Consider the following 19,145-nt stretch of genomic DNA (forward strand, 5'->3'; position numbering starts at 1 on the left):
AGGGAGGTGCCCAGTGCAGAGAGGGTACCCCGGAGTGGGGACACCCTAGCCCCTGTCCTAGGTGACCACAGCAGGGTTGGGGGTTGAGCCCCCCAGGAATCCTGGGCCCAGCCTTGTTGGGGTTACGAGGACTCTGCCAGACAGGAGAGTGGAAGGGGAGCCCTCAAGGGCAGGGAGGCCTCTGGGTAAAGGGAGTGGGAGCGAGGACTCAGATCCTTTCGCTAGCCCACTTCACCGGGGTAGTGCAGAAGCCAGGAAAGTTCCCCACAATAGCGGGACCATTCCCCCGCTTACATTTGCACAGTCATGCTGTAATCAATTGTTGTTTGAAGAGTGCTTGTTTTCTTAAATTGTCCTTCTCGTTCTTTATCACAGCTATCTTGTCCCCATTGCTAGGTGCCTGTCTCATCTTTAGAGTCGTCAATCTGCCCTCCTCTCACATTTCAATAGGGGCGTGTTGCAGCCTCCTGGCACCTTTGCGTCTGTTTCTGGTGGTTCCTCCCTCATACATCTGGCTCAGCGATGGCCTTCACACTTATCTCTTTACACATACATTCCTCATTCACACACACAACAGAATTAATTTACACAGAACATTTTGAACAGGAACATCAAATCGCAATGCACAAGAAAACAATCATGGCATTCTTTTACTTATTTTAAAATGCTAAACCTACAACAAAACAGTGACCTTAAAACATCTGTTACTGCCTTAAATCAGCCCAGACACAGATTCTGGCTGATGCATCTTTACGAAATGGCCCATTAGGCTATTCCTTTCTGCTATTCAAAAAGGTTGGCTGGCAGGATATGATCAAATCATACATCAATACATTTCATACATGCTACATTATTATTCTTTATCCTTCATCCTAAATTATACAAAATACAAACATAAAATCCTACTACTGCATGTCCCTCTTTTGGCCCCTCAAGAACAATTCTTGAGTGGGTCATATTTTATACAATTATTTCATAGCAATATACTGAGAGACAAATTGAGATCGTGGTTGTAATTTAACAAACATTCTTTTTGTCCAACAGCACATACAACACATTCCTAGCAAGAAAACACAGGACAATATTAACACAACTAGTAATAGGTGAAACATAATAGACAATATGCCCTTAGAGGTCGGGGACCAGCCTGTAAAACAGGCCTGCACAACTCGTAAAGCGGCGAGGGCCATATTACTCCAAAGAAAACAGCTGAGGGCCGAAACCTCCCGGCCCCGCGGAAACACCCCCCCCCCGCCAGCACCGCCCAGCCCCGCGGAAACAAACCCTCCTTCCCCAGCACCGCCCCGCCGAAACAGCTAAGGTTTGGGGGGGAGGGTGTGTGAAACTTTATTAAGAATTTTTCAATTAAATCAAACAATTTTTTAAATTATTTTAAATTTGGGCCATTACACTCAATGTAATTTTAACTATACACGATTTTCGCTTTATGAGCTGACAGCGGAACGTAACCCCAGCGTAAAATGAGACTCGCCTGTACAACAGAATTAATTTACACAGAACATTTTGAACAGGAACATCAAATTGCAATGCACAAGAAAACAATCATGGCATTCTTTTACTTATTTTAAAATGCTAAACCTACAACAAAAGAGTGACCTTAAAATGTCTGTTACTGCCTGAGATCAGCCCAGACACAGATTCCGGTTGATGCATCTTTACCAAATGGCTCATTAGGCCACTCCTTTCTGCTATTCAAAAAGGTTGGCTGGCAGGATATGATCAAATAATACATCAATACAGTTCATACATGCTACATTATTATTCTTTATCCTTCATTCTAAATTATACAAAATACAAACATAAAATCCTACTACTACATGGCCCACCTCATCACAGTGATAACACAGGTTAAGGCGTCGCCGGTGCTTTCTCTTCAGAGGGGAGTTGTTGGCGGGTCAGGTCTATCTGCATCAGTTCAGTTGGTGAGGCAGAATCCGATAGTGGGGGGTACAGTTGTGACGCTCCTCTTCTTTCTTCCAGTCACTCTCACAGGCAGTTTTCAGTACAGATACAAGATCTATGACAGTGTCTAGACCTACTGGGGTCTTGACTTGTGCCAGTTTGTCCTTAAACTTGTCCCGCAAGCCCCATCACAACTGGCCTAACTGGGCCGCCTCGTTCCATTCTGTGTCTGATACAAGACTGTGGAAATCACCTATAGGAAGTGGCCATGCCTGACCCTTGTTGGAGTTGCCGCAGGGCAGCCTCAGTGGAGCGGATGTGTTTGGGGTTGTCAAAGATGGTCAATAGCGCTCGCTGGAAGGCAGCCCATTTGAACAGAACTGGACTGTTGGCTTCCAGTGCAGGAGAGGCCCAGTCCAATGCCTCCCCTGTCATCAGGCTGACTGCCAGGCCCAGTTTCATATGGTTGGAAGCATGTAGCTGCGGTTGAAGGCAGAACAAGAGTTGGCACTGATTCATGAAGCCTTGGAATTTGGAGGGGCTCCCATCGAAACACTCAGACAGAGGGATAGCAAGTCCCAGCTGAGGTGACAGCACAGCTGGATGGGCCCAGAGCACAGCATTTTCTGTGCGGAGTTGATGGATTTGCTCCTGCAATGCTTGATTTTCAGTGGCCAGCTGCGCGTTCTGCTCCCGCAATGCTCGATTGCCTTCCTGGAGGCAGATCACCTGCTCATGCAGTGCAGATGTCCCTTCTGGTACGGGGAACTTCTCTGGGTCCGTCCTTGGCTGGGCCCGCTCAAAGAAGTTGACAGTGGTCTGAGCAAGCTGTAGGGACCGGGGCATGGGCGTTCAGGCCAAATGGTTAGAGTCAGGAGCTTGGAACAAAGCCAGGGTCAGAGTCGGGTACCAAGCCAAAGGTTAGACTCAGAGCCAGAGATGGAGTCAGGAGTCAAGCCAGCGGTTGAATCCGGAGTCAGTATCAGGGGTAGGACATAAGACCAGGGACCTGGAGTGAGGCAGGAGAGCAGGAACTGGGACTAGATGGGGGTCGGGGAGAAGGAGGGCATGAACCAGGAACAGGTAGGGAGGCAGGGCTCAGGCAGGTACATAAATAAAAATATATGGAGATATACCTATCTCATAGAACTGGAAGGGACCTTGAAAGGTCATTGAGTCTAACCCACTGCCTTCACTAGCAGGACCAAGTATTGATTTTTGCCCCAGATCCCTAAGGGGCCCAATCAAAGATTGAACTCAGAACCCTGGGTTTAGGAGGCCAATGCTCAAACCGCTAAGCTATCCCTCCCTTGATAGGGATAGGGCCCACTGTAGCAGCCAGCCAGAGAGTCCTCTAGTTGGTTGGACAACTTCCTGTGCCTCTTCCTGCCTTAAGTACAGCTTCCTAACCAATCGGTGAGGCTGGATGTCTTCCCCAATCAGGAGCTTCATGGGCAGGGCCCTTTGTGAACTAGAGCTTTGCGGCCCCATCCAGTGATTGAGGTGAGCTGCTGGGTGGTGGCTGTCACCTGCCTGGGGCCACTCGGGCTCAGGTTTGAAGCCTGAAATCTCTCACAGGACCCTGCTGCAGCTGCCTCCAAAGCCTAGGGGCGGGGGGAGTGAAGAGCCCCTAGGGCTGCAGGAGGCACTCATGTGGGATCTGGGGGCTAGGCAGATGTGGGGGGAACACCCAGGAGAATGCTGGCATTGGGGAGAAGCTGAAAGCAGCGTGAGCTGCTGCAGCAGAGCCAGAATCACCTCACTCAATACCTGGGGTGACACCAATTGTTTGTCTCAGACACATGCATGCACACACTGAGATGGATGCGCACAGTGAGGCAGGCGTGCACTCACACACACACAGTGAGGTGGGATAGGGAATCAAATCAAAAGACAGACTAAAGATGGACAAAATAATATTTAAAAAACCCTCGTGATTTTGGTGGGGGGAGCCTGAGTTCGGAGTTTTTGAAGTTTGGAGGATGGCCATAATGTAACTGCTTAACTATGAAACCTCTTTCTCACAGGTACTCTTTCTCACTCTGTATATTTAAATCTTTTTTTTTTTTTTTAACAGGGAAGAAGAAAATCCACCCTGTATAAGCCATGAGCTCCAGCATAGGTTGCCAGCAGGGTTTGATCCCCGGCTCCATCCATATTCACACCTGGAAACTGGAAACTGCACTGAAAACTCATCCAGTCTCATTCTTGTTAGATTTCAGAAAAAACAGTTTTTCTTTCACTCTTCTGATTATTGCTGGGATTTGCAACACAACCTAATGGATTTAGCTACCTAGCTCACATTGAAAGTCATCAGTGCCCAGCTCCCTCAGGCCCCCTTTAAAGAGCCAGCCTATATAACTCCAAGAAACTGTGAGTAGGTTAGGGAAGGAAGAATTCTAATGTTAATGTGTCCTAGCAAGATCAGGGAGACTGATATTAGCCCTGAGAAATTACACAAACCAAAGAGACTGTTTGATGACATCACAATTCATCTTTAAATTCCCCTCTGAATGTATTCCCTTCTTATGGCAGGCCATAATGAGAAACAAAGCTGTTTTGCAACAATAGAAATACCAAAGATCAACAGCCAGAGAGAAACTTGACTACACCATGCACTCCCAGGCATACTAGAATAACCAAATTAAATCAAAACACAAATGCAGCAGGAATGTCATGGTACCAAACATAATTGCTGTACTGTAGTGTTGAAGTGGGCACTGTTGTTCCAGGAGCTGCTGAGGTTTCTGCACTTGCAGTGTGGTTTCTATCTATTGCCACTTAAAGGTTTTTATTGCAAATGCATTGCAGGCATTCTGGAAACTGCAAGGGGACCTCAAGGTCCCGGGTGAGTGATGCCTGGAGTCTTGGAGCTGAAGTTAATGGAGGTGGTAAATTTCAAATCCAGTAGCTCAATGAATCCCTGGAGCCTACCCCAAAATCCTTTCATATATTATGTAAGAGCAGGCTACTGTTGGCAGGCAGCATGGTTGAATGGACTGTGCATGGACTGTCAGCAAGAAACTCAGGGGTTCTAGTATCATTTGCTATGGAACCTACTGTGTGGCCTTTGGCACATCTCTTAACTTCCCTATCTAAGCTGCCTCATTTGTAGAATCAGGGTAATTATAATTTATGGAGTGCTTAGTGCTTCGCAGGTAATTCAGAATGATAGGTCCTGTGCAGGGGAGCTTTTATTGTGCCTTGAAGGGTCATTATGAGCGTGATGTTTATACAGGGCTAGCCTAATGCACCACAGAAGTACTAAGTATTGCTGCTAGGTCATTTTAGAGTGAGCAGTTCCTTGTTGGGAGAGAAATCACTGACACAGATTTGAGACACTTCTCTCTTAATTACGATGTGGACCTAAATCCTGGTCACCTGGAACAAAGATGGCAAAAATGATTGCAAGACAGTTCCACTCGAGAAAGCCAGCTAATGCACACAGTTTCAGCACCTCTTACCAGCAGCTTCCCCCTCTGACTCTGTGCTGCTTCCAGTATTCCTGCTGCTAAAACTGGGCTGGATGGAGGTTTCCGGGCCACAAAGCCACATACTGTTGCAGCAGCAGTGGCATTTGTGGCTAGAGGCACCAGTCAGGGATTGGAGCGCCAACATGCAGGATGCTGGGGGGCAGGGGCATGCAATAGAAAGCTTGCAATCTCTTTGGGGGTCAGATTATCTATGTTGTGACAAGAAGCAACAGCTGGGGGAGCTGGACAAGCAGAGTGTGTGGTGGGGAAGAAGGTAACAGTAAAGCGAACAAGGTGTAATACAATGAGTAGGGGGTCTTGGTGCATCACCTGCCTAGCCAGTGCCACTGGGCTGCTCTGTAGGCAACAAGGCAGAAGTAAGTTTAACGGACTCTCCCTGAGCACATGGACTCACTCATTCTCACTGTTGAGCTGGCTAGTCTAGCTGGGTCTGGCTGTTAACCCCCTGCATCCAGCTGCTCTGCAACACACCAGCCCTCCTTAGCTAGGTTCAACCAGCAGCCATGTCCACTGCAACAGTCTCCATCCACACAGAAGTCTCACAGTCACCCACGTGACCATGTTTATGCCAGATCTTTTGACCAGGCCTCAGAAGAAAATATCAAGTGTTCCTAAAATACTAACTCCATACCATACGTTTCAGTCACAGTATCGGGTAGTAGTTTGTTCCAATGGACATGAAACTGGCCTGGGCCCAGCTGACCTGGCTGTTCTTCCCAGCTCCACCACTCACCTGCTGTATTACCTGAGGCCAGTTGCTTCACCATAGCTGCTGGTTCAGAAATTCAGAGCTTATATAAAAATGGACTAATATGGGTGACAGCTGAATATGCAATTACCTTATTAACAAACATAAATGACCAATGTCCTGGTTACCAAGCTGCTGGGTGGAACACTGTGCATTGTGCCCAAGTAACTCTGGCAGCTTTTGGGATGGGGAGGGCTGTTGCTGAGTGATTGCCCTGGCCTGGAAGGGTGATCTGGCAGCTCCAGGGATCAGCTGAGGGATGCTGTGGCTGGGTTGCTGGCTCCTAGCTGGGTGTCCATTTGCTCCCTGGCTGGGGTGAGAAGGTGAGGAATCTTTGGCTACAGCTCACCCTAGCTGTCGTTCCAAGCCTATGGCCATGGGTGGATTGGGAGGCGCTAGGCTTACGGCTCTCTGGTCAGAATCCTCCAGCTGGCACTCTGTGTAATTAGACTCTTGGAGGACTCTAAGCATAATGCAGAGCAGCTAAACCAGGAGCGTTCTGGCCAGAGCAGGCAACTAACCAGGCCTGCAGCAGCTTTCAGGTTAATATCCTCCCTGCCATAGGTACCGCCCTGGGTCTGTTTTGTCTATCTAGATTGCAAGCTTTTGGGGCCAGGGAGTTTCTCTGTTGACAAGTCTGCACAGTGCCTGGCACAATGGGGTTCTGGGCCCTCACCATGCTATTGTAATACAAATAATAATTTAGCCAGGACTAATGCTTACTATAAAACTGTGTGTGCAAGACCCACCTTGTGCTCTTCTCACCCCCAGCTGCTGCTCCTGCAGCACTCCTGCCTGGCTGCTTTCATACCTGGAGCAAAGAGGCATGAAGGGTCTTGGCTCTCGCTGAAGACATTGCGCCCTCCCTTGCTGAACTGCCTGTGGGATGAAAGGTTTGATTCCTGCTGTCATCCTCTCCTGTGCATGCTCCCTTTATCCTCCTCAGCTTGTCCAGTTAACTCTGAACCACAGAGCCCAGCATGGCAGGATGAGCCGCCCTACCAGCCCTGTCCAAGTGTGCAAAGGGATAGGCCAGAGACCAGCCAGATGTCAGCCCAGACTGGGGAGATGGGCCTAGAGCTACATCTGTTTGGGGATGTTTTGCATATATAGCTTCTTGGGACCTCCTCGGACTGACAGCCACAGCCCCCCATCTTCTTCCTGCATATGTGATCTCTGTCTTAAGAGCAGGAGTAATTGCTGACAACTGTTGAGTAGAGCTGAGTGAATAGTTAATCTTTTCTGTTCAGTGGCTAAACCAAAAAAAAAAAAAATTGGTTTGTTTTGAACCCAAATGGATTTTTTTTACCGTTTATTCTCACCAAAGCGAAAAGCTGAAAACATTTTGTTTGGATCTAAGGAAACATGTTGAAAACATCGATTTGAAACGAACTGTCGAAATGCTTTGTGGTGACATTTTCCAAAGGAGACATTTTGTTTTGTAAAGCAGGGTAATGTAATTAATGCCAATCAGCATAGGCTTATGGAAAAATTGATTGTCAGACTAACTTGATTGCTTTTTTTGATGGGATTACAAGTTTGTTGATAAAGGTAATAGTGTTGCCATAATATACTGAGACTTCTGTAAGGTGTTTGGCTTGGTACCGCACAAGATTTTGATTAAAAAACTGGAATGAAATAAAATTAACATGGCATTGCGATGGGGTACATAAACCCCACAGTGGCATGGAAGGGGTTAAGGAGCTGCTTTGTGGTCCAGCCCTTCCGCACCTGCAAATCACTCCAGGACTGGCGGAGGTGTTAAAAAGAGGAAAGTCCATGCAGATGGAGGCTGCCCTAGGAAGGGAACAGGCTGAGCTTCTCTGGCCCTGGAGAGAGGGCTGACAGCCTGCAGAGCCCCTGCCCTGGAAGAAGGAGGTGCAGATCCCCTGAGCTGAAGAAGAAAAGAGCTGAGACTTGTATTGGAGCCCAGTGACCTCTGACGTGAATAGTGACATTGCCTCTGAAGTCAGAGGGGCCCATAGCCCGGAGGAAGCTGCCTACAGGTTTTTCTTTTCTGTTCTGTTGGTGTAACCCCTTTTGCTGAATACAGGCTCTTTGGTGGCATTGCCAGGGATACAGAGTGGGGAGGAGACAGTCGAGAGGCCCTGGCCGGAAGGTGAGTGCCAGCCAGCTAGAAAGATGCCCTACATCACCCGCTGGGGTGGGGATGAAGTAATTGGACTCATGTGCATGCACTCCCCATGTAGCCTAAAGATGGTGCCCTACCACAGATTCATGATGGGTACACATTAAATGGATTAAAAACTGGCTAACTGATAGGTCTCAAAATGTAACTAAACAGGGAATTGTCCTTGAGTGGGTGCATTTACCGAGGGTCCTGCAGGGATCAATTCTTGGCCCTCCACTATTTAAGTTTTATCAATGACCTGGAAGAAAAAAGTTTGCAGATGACACACAAATTGGTGGAGTGGTAAATAATGAAGAAGACAGGTCACTGATTCAGAGTGATCTAGATCACTTGGTAAAATAGGTCCAAGCAAACAATAGGTGTTTTAATACTGCTAAATATAAACGTATACATCTAGGAACAACGAATGTAGGCCATACTTACAGGATGGGGGACTCTAGCCTTGGAAGCAGTGACTCTAAAAAAGATTTGGGTGTCTTGGTGGATAATCAGCTGAACATGAGCTCCCAGGGTGGCATTGTGGCAAAAAAGAGCTAATGCGATCCTGGGACGCATAAATGGGAATCTTGTGTAGGAGCAGAGAGGTTATTTTACCTCTGTATTTGGCACTGGTGCAACCATTGCTGGAATATTGTGTCCAGTTCTGGTGCCCACAATTCAAGAAGGATGGTGATAAAATGGAGCGGGTTCAGAGAAGAGCCACAAGAATGGTTAAAGGATTAGAAAAAAAGGCCTTACAGTGATAGCCTCAAAGAGCTCAATCTATTTAGTTTAACAAAGTGAAGGTTAATGGGTGGCTTGATCCCAGTCTGCAAGAACCTACATGGGGAACACATTTAATAATGGGCTCTTCAATCTAGCAGAGAAAGGTATAGCATGGGCCAATGGCTGGAAGTTGAAGCTAGACAAATTCAGACTAGAAATAAGGTGTACATTTTTAACAGTGAGCGTAATTAACCATTGGAACAACTTACCAAGGGTTGTGGTGGATTTTCCATCACTGACAATTTTTACATCGAGATTGGATGTTTTTCTGAAAGACCTGCTCTAGGAATTATTTGGGGGCAGGTCTCTGGCCTGTGCTATGCAGGAGGTCAGACTAGATGTCCACAATGGTCCCTTCTGGCCTTGGAATCTATTTCGACATGGATGGAATTTTTGTTTTCAGGGTTTTTTTGACTGAAAATGTTCACTGAATTAGACTCAAATTCACAAATAGTTTGGTGCCCTGAAAAATGCATTTATCTGAAAATTTACTATTTGCTAAAATAAATCAGCCAGCTGAACTGTTGGACTGAAATCCAGCATCCAGCCTAACCTGTCTCTCCCCTGCTGTCCCTTTTAATATCAGCAAGGAGCCATCTGCCCGATACCTTTGCTAAAAACCCTAGCCAGACCCTTCCGAACAAAGCACGTTTCTGTCAGATCTCCAGGATTTCATCTTGAGTCTTCTCTTTGTTTAATAAACAGCGGAAGGAATTTTGATGCTGTGGTTGCCATGGTAACCAAGCAAAACTGTGCTGCAAGTCCCTGGGCACTGCTAGCTGTTTGATGATCTGGCAATAAATGAGGAATAATCCTTTTAATTTATTTTTGCAAGGCCTTGAGGCTGCTCAGCCTTCTGTGGGCCCGGAAGGGGAAGAGGGCACATCTCTGTATCTCCCAGCTCTGTGCAGAGTCTGGACACACAGGAGTGAGGAGGGGCATAGGAGGCAGACCTTTCACCCTTGGAAACAAAGGATGGTGAAGCAGCTGTGTTCCCCAGATCTCCACGAGACATGGAGGCCTGGAGCGTCTGTGGGCTCGTACATCTCCTAACAGCCCCCACATGGGATGTGACTGAGTACCCACAGTTCAGCAATGAGTGTGATAGAGTTTGCTACCCATCTGGGGTTCAAGAGATGCAGGAATTCCTCCCTTTCCTGGGTTTGTTGGCAGGAGTCAGGAGCAGGCAGGAAAGGGCCTGAAAGGCCATGGCAGGTGAAGCTCATTTGAGACCAGGCCCTGTTGCATCATACATCCCAGAGGATGGGGCTGTGCTGATTGCTGGAGAGAGCCGCTGGTTTGGTCACAGTGAGGAGGTGGCCTGGTTACTTTGGGGCAAGCTAACCCTATGACAACCAACACTTCTGAGCTTCACAGAATTCCATCAAAAAAATCAGTGACAACAGTGCTCTGAGCTCTTCCTGCGCATACTAAACCCACCTGCTTCAAAGTCAGGAAACGTCTCAATAAAGACATCATCAATCTGCCCTGTGAGAAACACACACTCATACTGCGGGCAGTTAAAAAACCCATATCATCACCAGGGCCGGCTCCAAGGTTTTTGCCGCCCCAAGCAGGGAAAAAAACAAAAAAAAGCCACCATCGCGATCTGCGGCACTTCGGCAGCAGCTCTACCGCCGCTGCTTCATTCTTCAGCGGCAATTTGGCGGCAGGTCCTTCACTCTGAGAGGGAGTGAGGGACCCGCCGCCGAAGAGCCGGACGTGCCGCCCCTCTCCGTTGGCCGCCCCAAGTACCTGCTTGCTGAGCTGGTGCCTGGAGCCGCCCTGATCATCACAACCACCTTAACTAAATGTTAAATAAATCAGCTGGAAGCGTCACCAGAATCCTAGGTTAAGGAGTGGCAGTCACTGGACAAGGAGAAAATGGCTCCTGTGGTGCACTATATCCTTCATTTTACACCTGACACCATTACAGAGCTAATCTAGCCTTGCAGGATGAGCAGCACCTTCAATATTCCTCCAAACTCCTAACAAATCGGCTAGTCAGTGTGACAGCACACCAGGGCCGGCTCTGGCTTTTTTGCCGCCCTAGGCAAAAAAGCCTCCGGCCGCCCCACCCCCCGCGGGGGGGGGGGGGGGGCGGAGCCGGGGGTGGGGCGGCCGGAGCCCCGGGGCGAGGGTGGCGAGCCCCGGCGGGGGCTCCGCTCTCCCCCCGGCGGCTGGGGGCAGGGCGCCGGGGGGGGGGGGGAGGGCGGCGAGCCCCGGTGGGGGCTCCGCTCTCCCCCAGGCGGCCGGGGGCAGGGCGCCGGGGGGGAGGGCGCCGGAGGGGAGGGCGGCCGGAGCCCTGGGAGGAGGGCGGCGAGCCCCGGCGGGGGCTCCGCTCTCCCGCCGCGGGGGCAGGGCGCCGGGGGGGGGAGGGCGGCGAGCCCCGGTGGGGGCTCCGCTCTCCCCCCGGCGGCCGGGGGGAGGGCGCCGGAGGGGAGGGCGGCCGGAGCCCTGGGAGGAGGGCGGCGAGCCCCGGCGGGGGCTCGGCTCTTTCCCCCCCCCCCCCGCGGCCAGAGCGCCGGGGGCAGGGCGGCGAGCCCCGGTGGGGGCGGGGCGGCGAGCCCCGGTGGGGGCTCGGCTCTCCCCCCAGCGGCCAGAGCGCCGGGGGCAGGGCGGCGAGAGGGTGGCGAGCCCCGGCTGGGGCTCGGCTCTCCCCCCGGCGGCCAGAGCGCAGGGCGGCGAGCCCCGGGAGGGGCTCGCCGCTCTCCCCCGGCAGCTGGGGGGAGGGCGCGGGGGGGAGGGCGGCCAGAGCGCCGGGGGGAGGGCGGCGAGCCCGGCTGTGGCCCCGCTCTCCCCGGCAGCCCGAGCGCCGCGCCGCCCCCCTCCAGGTGCCGCCCCAAGCACCAGCTTGGTTGCCTGGTGCCTGGAGCCGGCCCTGCAGCACACCCATCAATGTGCTCAAGTTTCCACAGCCAATGCCTTACCCACTGCGATACCAGGCCTGGTGTCCAGGCTACTTAATCTTTGGGGTATTTTAAATTATCCTATATCTGGAAAATGTGGCTAATAATAATACATTGCATATACACAGTGCTTTTACTCCCTTGTAGAGGTCAAAAAGGTGGGTGGAAGGAGCCCTATTTTTACAGGTAGCCTAAGTACAGAGGCGTTAAGCTGTTTGCATCAGAGGCACTGTGACCTGATGGCTCAGATGTGAGTCCATCACTTCCCAGTTCAGTGTTCTTTCCCCAATTCTGCCATAGGCTTCCTATGTAACCTTTGCAAATTGCTTAAATCCTCTAGGCCAGGGGTAGGCAACCTATGGCACGCGTGCTGAAGGCGGCACGCGAGCTGATTTTCAGTGGCACTCACACTGCCCAGGACCTGGCCACCGGTCCGGGGGGCTCTGCATTTTAATTTAATTTTAAATAAAGCTTCTTAAACATTTAAAAAACCTTATTTACTTTACATACAACAATAGTTTAATTATATATTATAGTCTTATAGAAAGAGACCTTCTAAAAATGTTAAAATGTATGAGTGGCACGCGAAACCTTAAATTAGTGTGAATAAATGAAGACTCGGCACACCACTTCTGAAAGGTTGCTGACCCCTGCTCTAGGCAGTCTGTATGACTGCCGCCTTGTCACCTACATCTGAGTAAAATGCTATCATTTGGACTGGGTACGACTGTGCTCGGGTAGAAATAACTGCATCAGGATCAACGTCGGGGACAATCAGGCCTTCTGTTACCCCCTCTGGAAAACAGAGCTGGGCATTTTCACCCAGATCCTCAAAGGTATTTAGGCACCAAACTCCCTTTGATTTCCGTTGGAGTTAGGAGCCTAACAACCTTTGAGGATCTGGACCTTTTCATCCTAGGCCAAGGGGGAACTGATGGGAAGGACCGACTCCAGCAGTTATGGGGTTTGCCTTGACCTTTGAAAAGGAGCAGGCTGACGACAAAGACATTATCCATCAATGCCACTTTTTGTGTCTCTCAGTTTCATTGTCAGAGAACCTGGTCTAGTTTTCAAAGAAGGACCGTTTCCAAAACCCTTTGCTATTCCTGCTGTTGAAAACTGCCTCTGGCCTGAGGCAGTGTTCAAACCTACCTGTCTCACATGGTGTGGTAGACCCTTTGTAAACACTACTGAATGGCACCATTTATTTATAAGCTTTTAATTTAGCAGGCATCCTTACTCAGACAAATCAATATGTTCAGAAAAACTTCCCTAGTGTAGGAATGTGTCTGTGAGTAACGCTTTCTACCATCTCTGGCTCAGAGCCTTCGTCCCATTCTGGCGGATGGAGACCTGGCCTCAGTTCTTCTTGCCTTTGTCACTTCTTGTCTGGATGACAGCAGTGTGATACAGCTGGTCACCAAGCCTTCAGCCCTTGAGACATTCCAACTAGTACAGAATGCTGCAGTGTGTCTCCTCAGCAACGCAGGCTCAGTAACCACCAGCACATCAACCCTGCTCTCCACTCCCTGCACTGGGTTCCCATATTTATCAAGTCAGGTTCAAGGTCTTGGTCCTTCAAGGAGCTCCATGGCCTGGACTCAAGGTATGTGAAAGGGCCTAAAGCCAGGGCTGAGAACTTCAGCCATGGACCTCCTCTGGCACAGTGGAACTCTCTAGCCCAAGGGGAAGGCTTGTCTGTGCAGGCGCCAAACCTTTTGTGGGGGCTGGTCCCAGACTGTGGAATGAATTCCCCCAGAAACTAAGGATCATCCCAAACCTCACCACCGTCAGCTCCAAGGGCAAGGTATGTTTCTTTGACATGCCGTCACTAATGGACACAGAGCCACGTGTGTGTGTATTAATTTTTTTTTTCCAAATCAAAACACTCCCCTGCACACCTTTCTCCCTGTGGGGCAAGGATGAGAGAACAAACTCATGACAGATGCTAGTCAGGTGCACTACAGGAAGGCACTCAGCTACTATAGTGCTGAGTATGGCATAAGAATGGATGTAGAACAGATCTGTTTTAGGCATTGGCTATTGCAGAACCCTTACAAGCAATATGTGCACACACACGGAGCCTGATCCTGCTCTCCATGGGTATTCAACTCCCGTTTATGTGAATGGGAGCAGGAAAATCCCACCCTGTGTCTTGTATCCTCCTCCTGGTTTGAAAATGGATGGTTAATTCCCCTTGGAATGTTCCATGTAGTTAGATCTCCTTCAGCTCTCATGCCCAGGCTCTGCTGGGAGGAAAGAGGTTGCAATTAAGCAAACTGATCAATGAGATCTGTTGTAGGTAGTTTTGAGAACAATCCTGTTTCCTTTGATTTCGAAAAGAGGTATGGACCTAATCCTGCTCATCTCCCCTATCCCCATCCTCTTCTTTGCCCTTTCACTGCCACCTGCCACCCAGGGGTGGGAACCATCACCTCCGCAGCTGGCCAGGAGCGCTATGCCCCCTGACTCGCTGTCAATGCCTTCCCATCACACATGCCTTTCTCCTGGACTTGGGCCTCTTACTTTGCCATCAGTTTTGTGTTTGTAACTCCCTGCAGCCTTTGGGGCTGGCGTGTCTACACATCCAGGGGCACTGGCCTTCCCTGTTCAGGTGGGGCCAGCGTGGCTGGGCTGGGGGGAAGGTGCGGAGTGGACACCTGGGGGCCCCCCTCCTGCTCTGCTCTGCCCAGGTGTTTGGGACCGGACAGCCCTGGGCGGGGTGCAGTTCGCTCTGGGCCAGGGTCCGAGGAACCCTGCGGCTCCCAGCCTCCAGCCCTGGCTCTGCGCTCGGCAGGGACTAGAGATGCGCAGCAGCAGGGTCAACTCCCTGCTCGTGCTGGGCCGGTGTCTCCAGCCGGCCCCAGCTCGGGGGGTGCAGACAGCGCAGCCCCATGTGATGGGCGGGCGCCTCGTGCAGCTGGGCGGGGGCCCTGGGCGGCGGGGGGCTGCTCCCTGCACCTGCTGGCGGGCCCGGCCCGCGCGTGGGTCTCAGCGGCGCCGCGCGGGGAGGAGTCGCCCCCAGCTCGGCAGCGCGGCCAATGGGCTGGCGGGCCGGGCTGTGGGCGGCGCGGCGCGGAGCTTGGGCCGGGCGGAGCTGAGAGACCCGCACACAGCAGCGCGTCTCGCCGGCTGCGCGACCCGCGGCATGGCAGCCAAGTGCCCCCGGTGCGCCAAGGCCGTCTACTTCGGTGAGTGTCTGGAGCCCTCCGCAGGGACCGGTGTCCCCCTCGCTCCCCGGTCTGGGGCATCCCCCCGGGCACGGACCGGTGTCCCCCTCGCTCCCCGGTCTGGGGCACTCCCGCCCGGGAATAGGGGCTACCCCCTTGCGCTCCTCAGCCTAGCCGCAGCTCTCCTCCCCACTCCCAGGAGGGACTAGTGCCTCCCTTTCACACACTCCCCGCAGCCTGAGAAAAGGGACTGCTACTCTCCCTCCATCCCGGGTGCAGCCCCAACCCGGCAGTAGGGCTTGCAACCCCCCCGTGCTGGCCACCTTGGGTGCTCCCTTGCCTTGCAACCCCTCTCCTCCCTTCCCGAGAGCTGAGCCCATCCCCAGTCTGTGCGTTCTTCCCGGGGGCGGGGCGGGGAGGGCAGCTGTTGTCTCCCCTCCCCACCCTGTGTGCATCCCTACCTGAGAATAAGGGGGCTGAGCCCATCCCCGACCTGGGTGCACCCGCTTTCCAGTTTGCAGGCTCCCCCTCTCTGGGAGTAGAGGGCAGCTGAGCGTGTTATAACTGTTTTTTATACATACCGGGCCCTTGGTCTATGGCTCTCTGCTTGGATTTAACATGATGAGTAGAGGCTACAGGGAAAGGGTTACAGCTAAACCTCTGCTGCTTTGGTTGGTTAGGGGGAAACACCTGCATTGTTTGTATTTGTAAAGTTGTGAGGGCTCCACCTGATCTCGTCCTCTGGTATTGGCTCCCTGGGAGAGTCCCTGTGTGCGCTTGCTGGGACAGGGTGACTGGGATCTCTGCTGAGCTGTCTGATCCCCTGCCCAGATGGGTGTGTATGTCTGACCCAGGCGAAGAGGAGGGGGGCCAATCTCTCAAATGCTCCGTTCTGCAGCTGGGACCAGATTTTTCAAAACAGCTCAGTGTCCGTCGTGCACCCAGTGTGCTAAGATCATAGACTCATAGAAAGGTAGGGCTGGAAGGGACCTTGAGAAGCCATCAAGTCCAGTCCCCTGGGCTGTACAGGGCCCAGACCTAGACCATCCCTGGCAGGTGTCTGTCCAACCTGTTCTTAAAAAACTGCAGTGACAGAGATTCTACAACCTCCCTTTGAAGCCTATTCCAGAGCTTAACTACCCTTATGGCTGGAAACTTTTTCCTAATGTGTAACTTAAATCTCCCTTGCTGCAGATTTATCCCATTACTTCTTGTCCTGTCTTCAGAGGCCAGGGAGAACAAATTATCCCTATCCTCTTTATAACAACTGTTAGCATATTTGAAGACTGTTATCAGGTCCCCCCCTCTGTCGTCTTTTCTACAGACAACATGCCCAGGTTTTTTACCCTTTCCTCACAGGTCATATTTTCTAAACCTTTTCATCATTTTTGTTGCTCTTCTCTGGACTCCCTCCAGTTTATCCACATCTTTCTTAAAGTGTGGTGCCCAGAACTGGAAACAATACTCCAACTGGGGCCTCGGCAGTGCCAAGTAGAGCAGGACAATTACCTCCTATGTCTTTACATACAACACTTCTGTTAATACACCCCAGAATATTAGCCTTTTTTGCATCACATTGTTGATTCTGATTCAATTTGTGATCCACTATAAACCCCAGATCCTTTTCAGCAGTACCACTACCTAGCCAGTTATTCCCCATTTTGTTGTACATTTAGTTTTTTCCTTCCTAAGTGATGTACTTTGTGCTTGTCTTTATTAAATTTCATCTTGATGAATTGAGACCAATTCTCCAATTTGTCAAAGCTGTTTTGAATTCTAATCCTGTCCCTCAAAGTGCTTGCAACCCCTCCCAGCTTGGTGTCCCCCACAAATCATATAAGCGTACTCTCCACTCCATTATCCAAATCATTAATGCAAATATTGACTAGTACCAGGCCTAGGACTGACCCTTGTGGGACCACACTGGATTTACTCTCCTAGTTTGACAGCAACCCATTGATAACTACTCTTTGATTAGTCTTTCAACCAGTTTTGCACCAACCTTACAGTAATTTCATCTAGACCACATTTCTCTAGTTTGCTTATGAAAATGTCATGTGGCACTGTGTCAAAAGCCTTACTAAAATCAAGGTGTATCACATCTACTGCTTCTTCCCTATCCATTAGGCCCGTAACCCTGTCAAAGAAGGAAATTAGTTTGGTTTGGCATGATTTGTTTGTGACAAATCCATACTGGCTATTCCTTATAACCCTGTTATCCACTAGGTGCTTACAAATTTATTGTTTAATAACTTGTTTCGATATCTTTCCAGATAATGAAGTTAGGCTGAGTGGTCTATAATCATCTGCAAATCTCACCCTGATTGTGGGTGCTGAGTGGCTTTGATCTGACCAATATTGCCAGGATGGTGGTGCCAGGAGACCCGCCTGAGTTGGGACACATTGACTTTTCAGAGGATGGGCAAAGTTGTTTTTAGAAAGACAGGAGAACTTGGCAGTAGGGGAAGAATGGGAGGTAAAAGTCAGAAATGAGTTCCAGCAGCATCTAACGACAGCAAAGAGCTAGAATGCAAAGGTTAACTACATGTGTCCCCTCCCCCCAATTCTGCATGTTGAAGTACAGAGCATGTCTCATCCAAGCCATTTCCAAAGTCTCTGAACTGCTTTGTTCTCTTTTACTGTAAATATATGTAAAATACTCTACTTATGGTGCACTTTTCACTAATGGAGCTCACAGCACCTTACAAAGGTAGGTAAAGCAGTATGTTTCATTTTACATATGGGGAAACTCCGGCACAAAGAGACTTAATTATATTTTAAAAAGTGGCTTGTGAATTTGGGGATGTCCGTTCTTGGGGTGCCCAGCTTGAGGCACCTTGGACCCCATTCTCAGAAGCACCGAGTACCCACAGTTCCTGTTGACTGCAGTTGAAGAGCTGGCTCCTTTCCCCCATCAGACCCAGGGCATCTCCAGTGGAGCATCCTGGTTTTAGTGACTTTCCCCAGTTTACAGGGCTGGTCGTGGCCAAGCTGGAACTAGAGCCCAGGTCTCCTGACTCCTTGCTGTGCCTTGCTGCCATTTGAAAACATACCTCTTCCAATACCGCTTTTATTACGTGAAAAGTACACGGTCCAGAATGTGGCTTGGCACCTACTAGAACATAGCTTTGACTTGCTCCCTTCTCCAACCTGTCATGGTCTTAGAGTCCTGGGAATTACTGCTGAAGATTAGGATCATTTTAAAGGCACGGGGAATTAATCTCCATTACCCAGATCACTTTCTGATTGAATTAATTAGCTTTGCATTCCGGCTTAGTTTTGGCTAGTGCTGCTTGCAGGTTATTCCCACCCTGGAGGATAGTTCCCATCTCCCTCCTATGATCTACTGCCATGTAGAGAAGTGTGTGACAGCTCAAGTATCCATCTTCCCCAGTCCTTGCTGCTCCTGGTTGTTTATTTTGGTAGAGAAATACCATGGGGTTATGATAGCATCTGAGCGTTCAAAGCTTTGGGAAGGGTTGTGCACTTTCATTCCGCTCCAGCCATCTCCAAGTAAACACTGAGAAATAGGAATTTGCTTTTTCTCCCCTTCTAAGTAAATCTTTTTGTGGGGGCGGGAATAACTCAGCCTGCTGGATTTCTTCCCTTGTGTGAATCTTTCCCTTTTAAGCTGAAAATATCGTGTCTGTTTTCCTGGAGGCCCCAGTCTGACGTTAGTTTCTTTCTCCCTGCTCTCTGGGTGACTCTGTTCTCGTGGAATCACTGGTTGCTGTTGGTAGTGGAGAAGATTGTCCTCTCCTGACCGCCCCAGGTGAAGTCAGGGAGATATTGTGCCCAAGCAGAAGTACTCATGGGAGTGAGCCAGAGGAACCATGACCTCACAGAGTTCACTTCCAGTCTTCCCCGTCTAGGGAGGGATCAGGTCAGCATTCCCAGGATTTGTGATGAGTGGAAACATCAGTCCTGTAGAAGCTCTGGGCTCTTTTACTTCCCCCGCCCTCTTGCCCCACGGTCTCAGGGAAG

At 50.3% G+C, this 19,145-nt stretch overlaps 1 protein-coding gene across 1 annotated transcript in view; it reads left to right on the forward strand.

The window, feature by feature from the left end:
• The first annotated feature begins 14,797 nt into the window (after positions 1-14,797).
• The window catches only part of CRIP2 (cysteine rich protein 2), a 69,187-nt gene continuing 64,839 nt past the window's right edge, over positions 14,798-19,145 (forward strand). The window contains exon 1 of the mRNA XM_065409516.1: positions 14,798-15,182. Within this exon, the coding sequence (XP_065265588.1) occupies positions 14,798-15,182 (385 nt within the window). The remainder of the gene's footprint in view (positions 15,183-19,145) is intronic.

The sequence above is a fragment of the Emys orbicularis genome, chromosome 8 (assembly GCF_028017835.1).
Source record: "Emys orbicularis isolate rEmyOrb1 chromosome 8, rEmyOrb1.hap1, whole genome shotgun sequence".
NCBI lineage: Eukaryota > Metazoa > Chordata > Testudines > Emydidae > Emys > Emys orbicularis.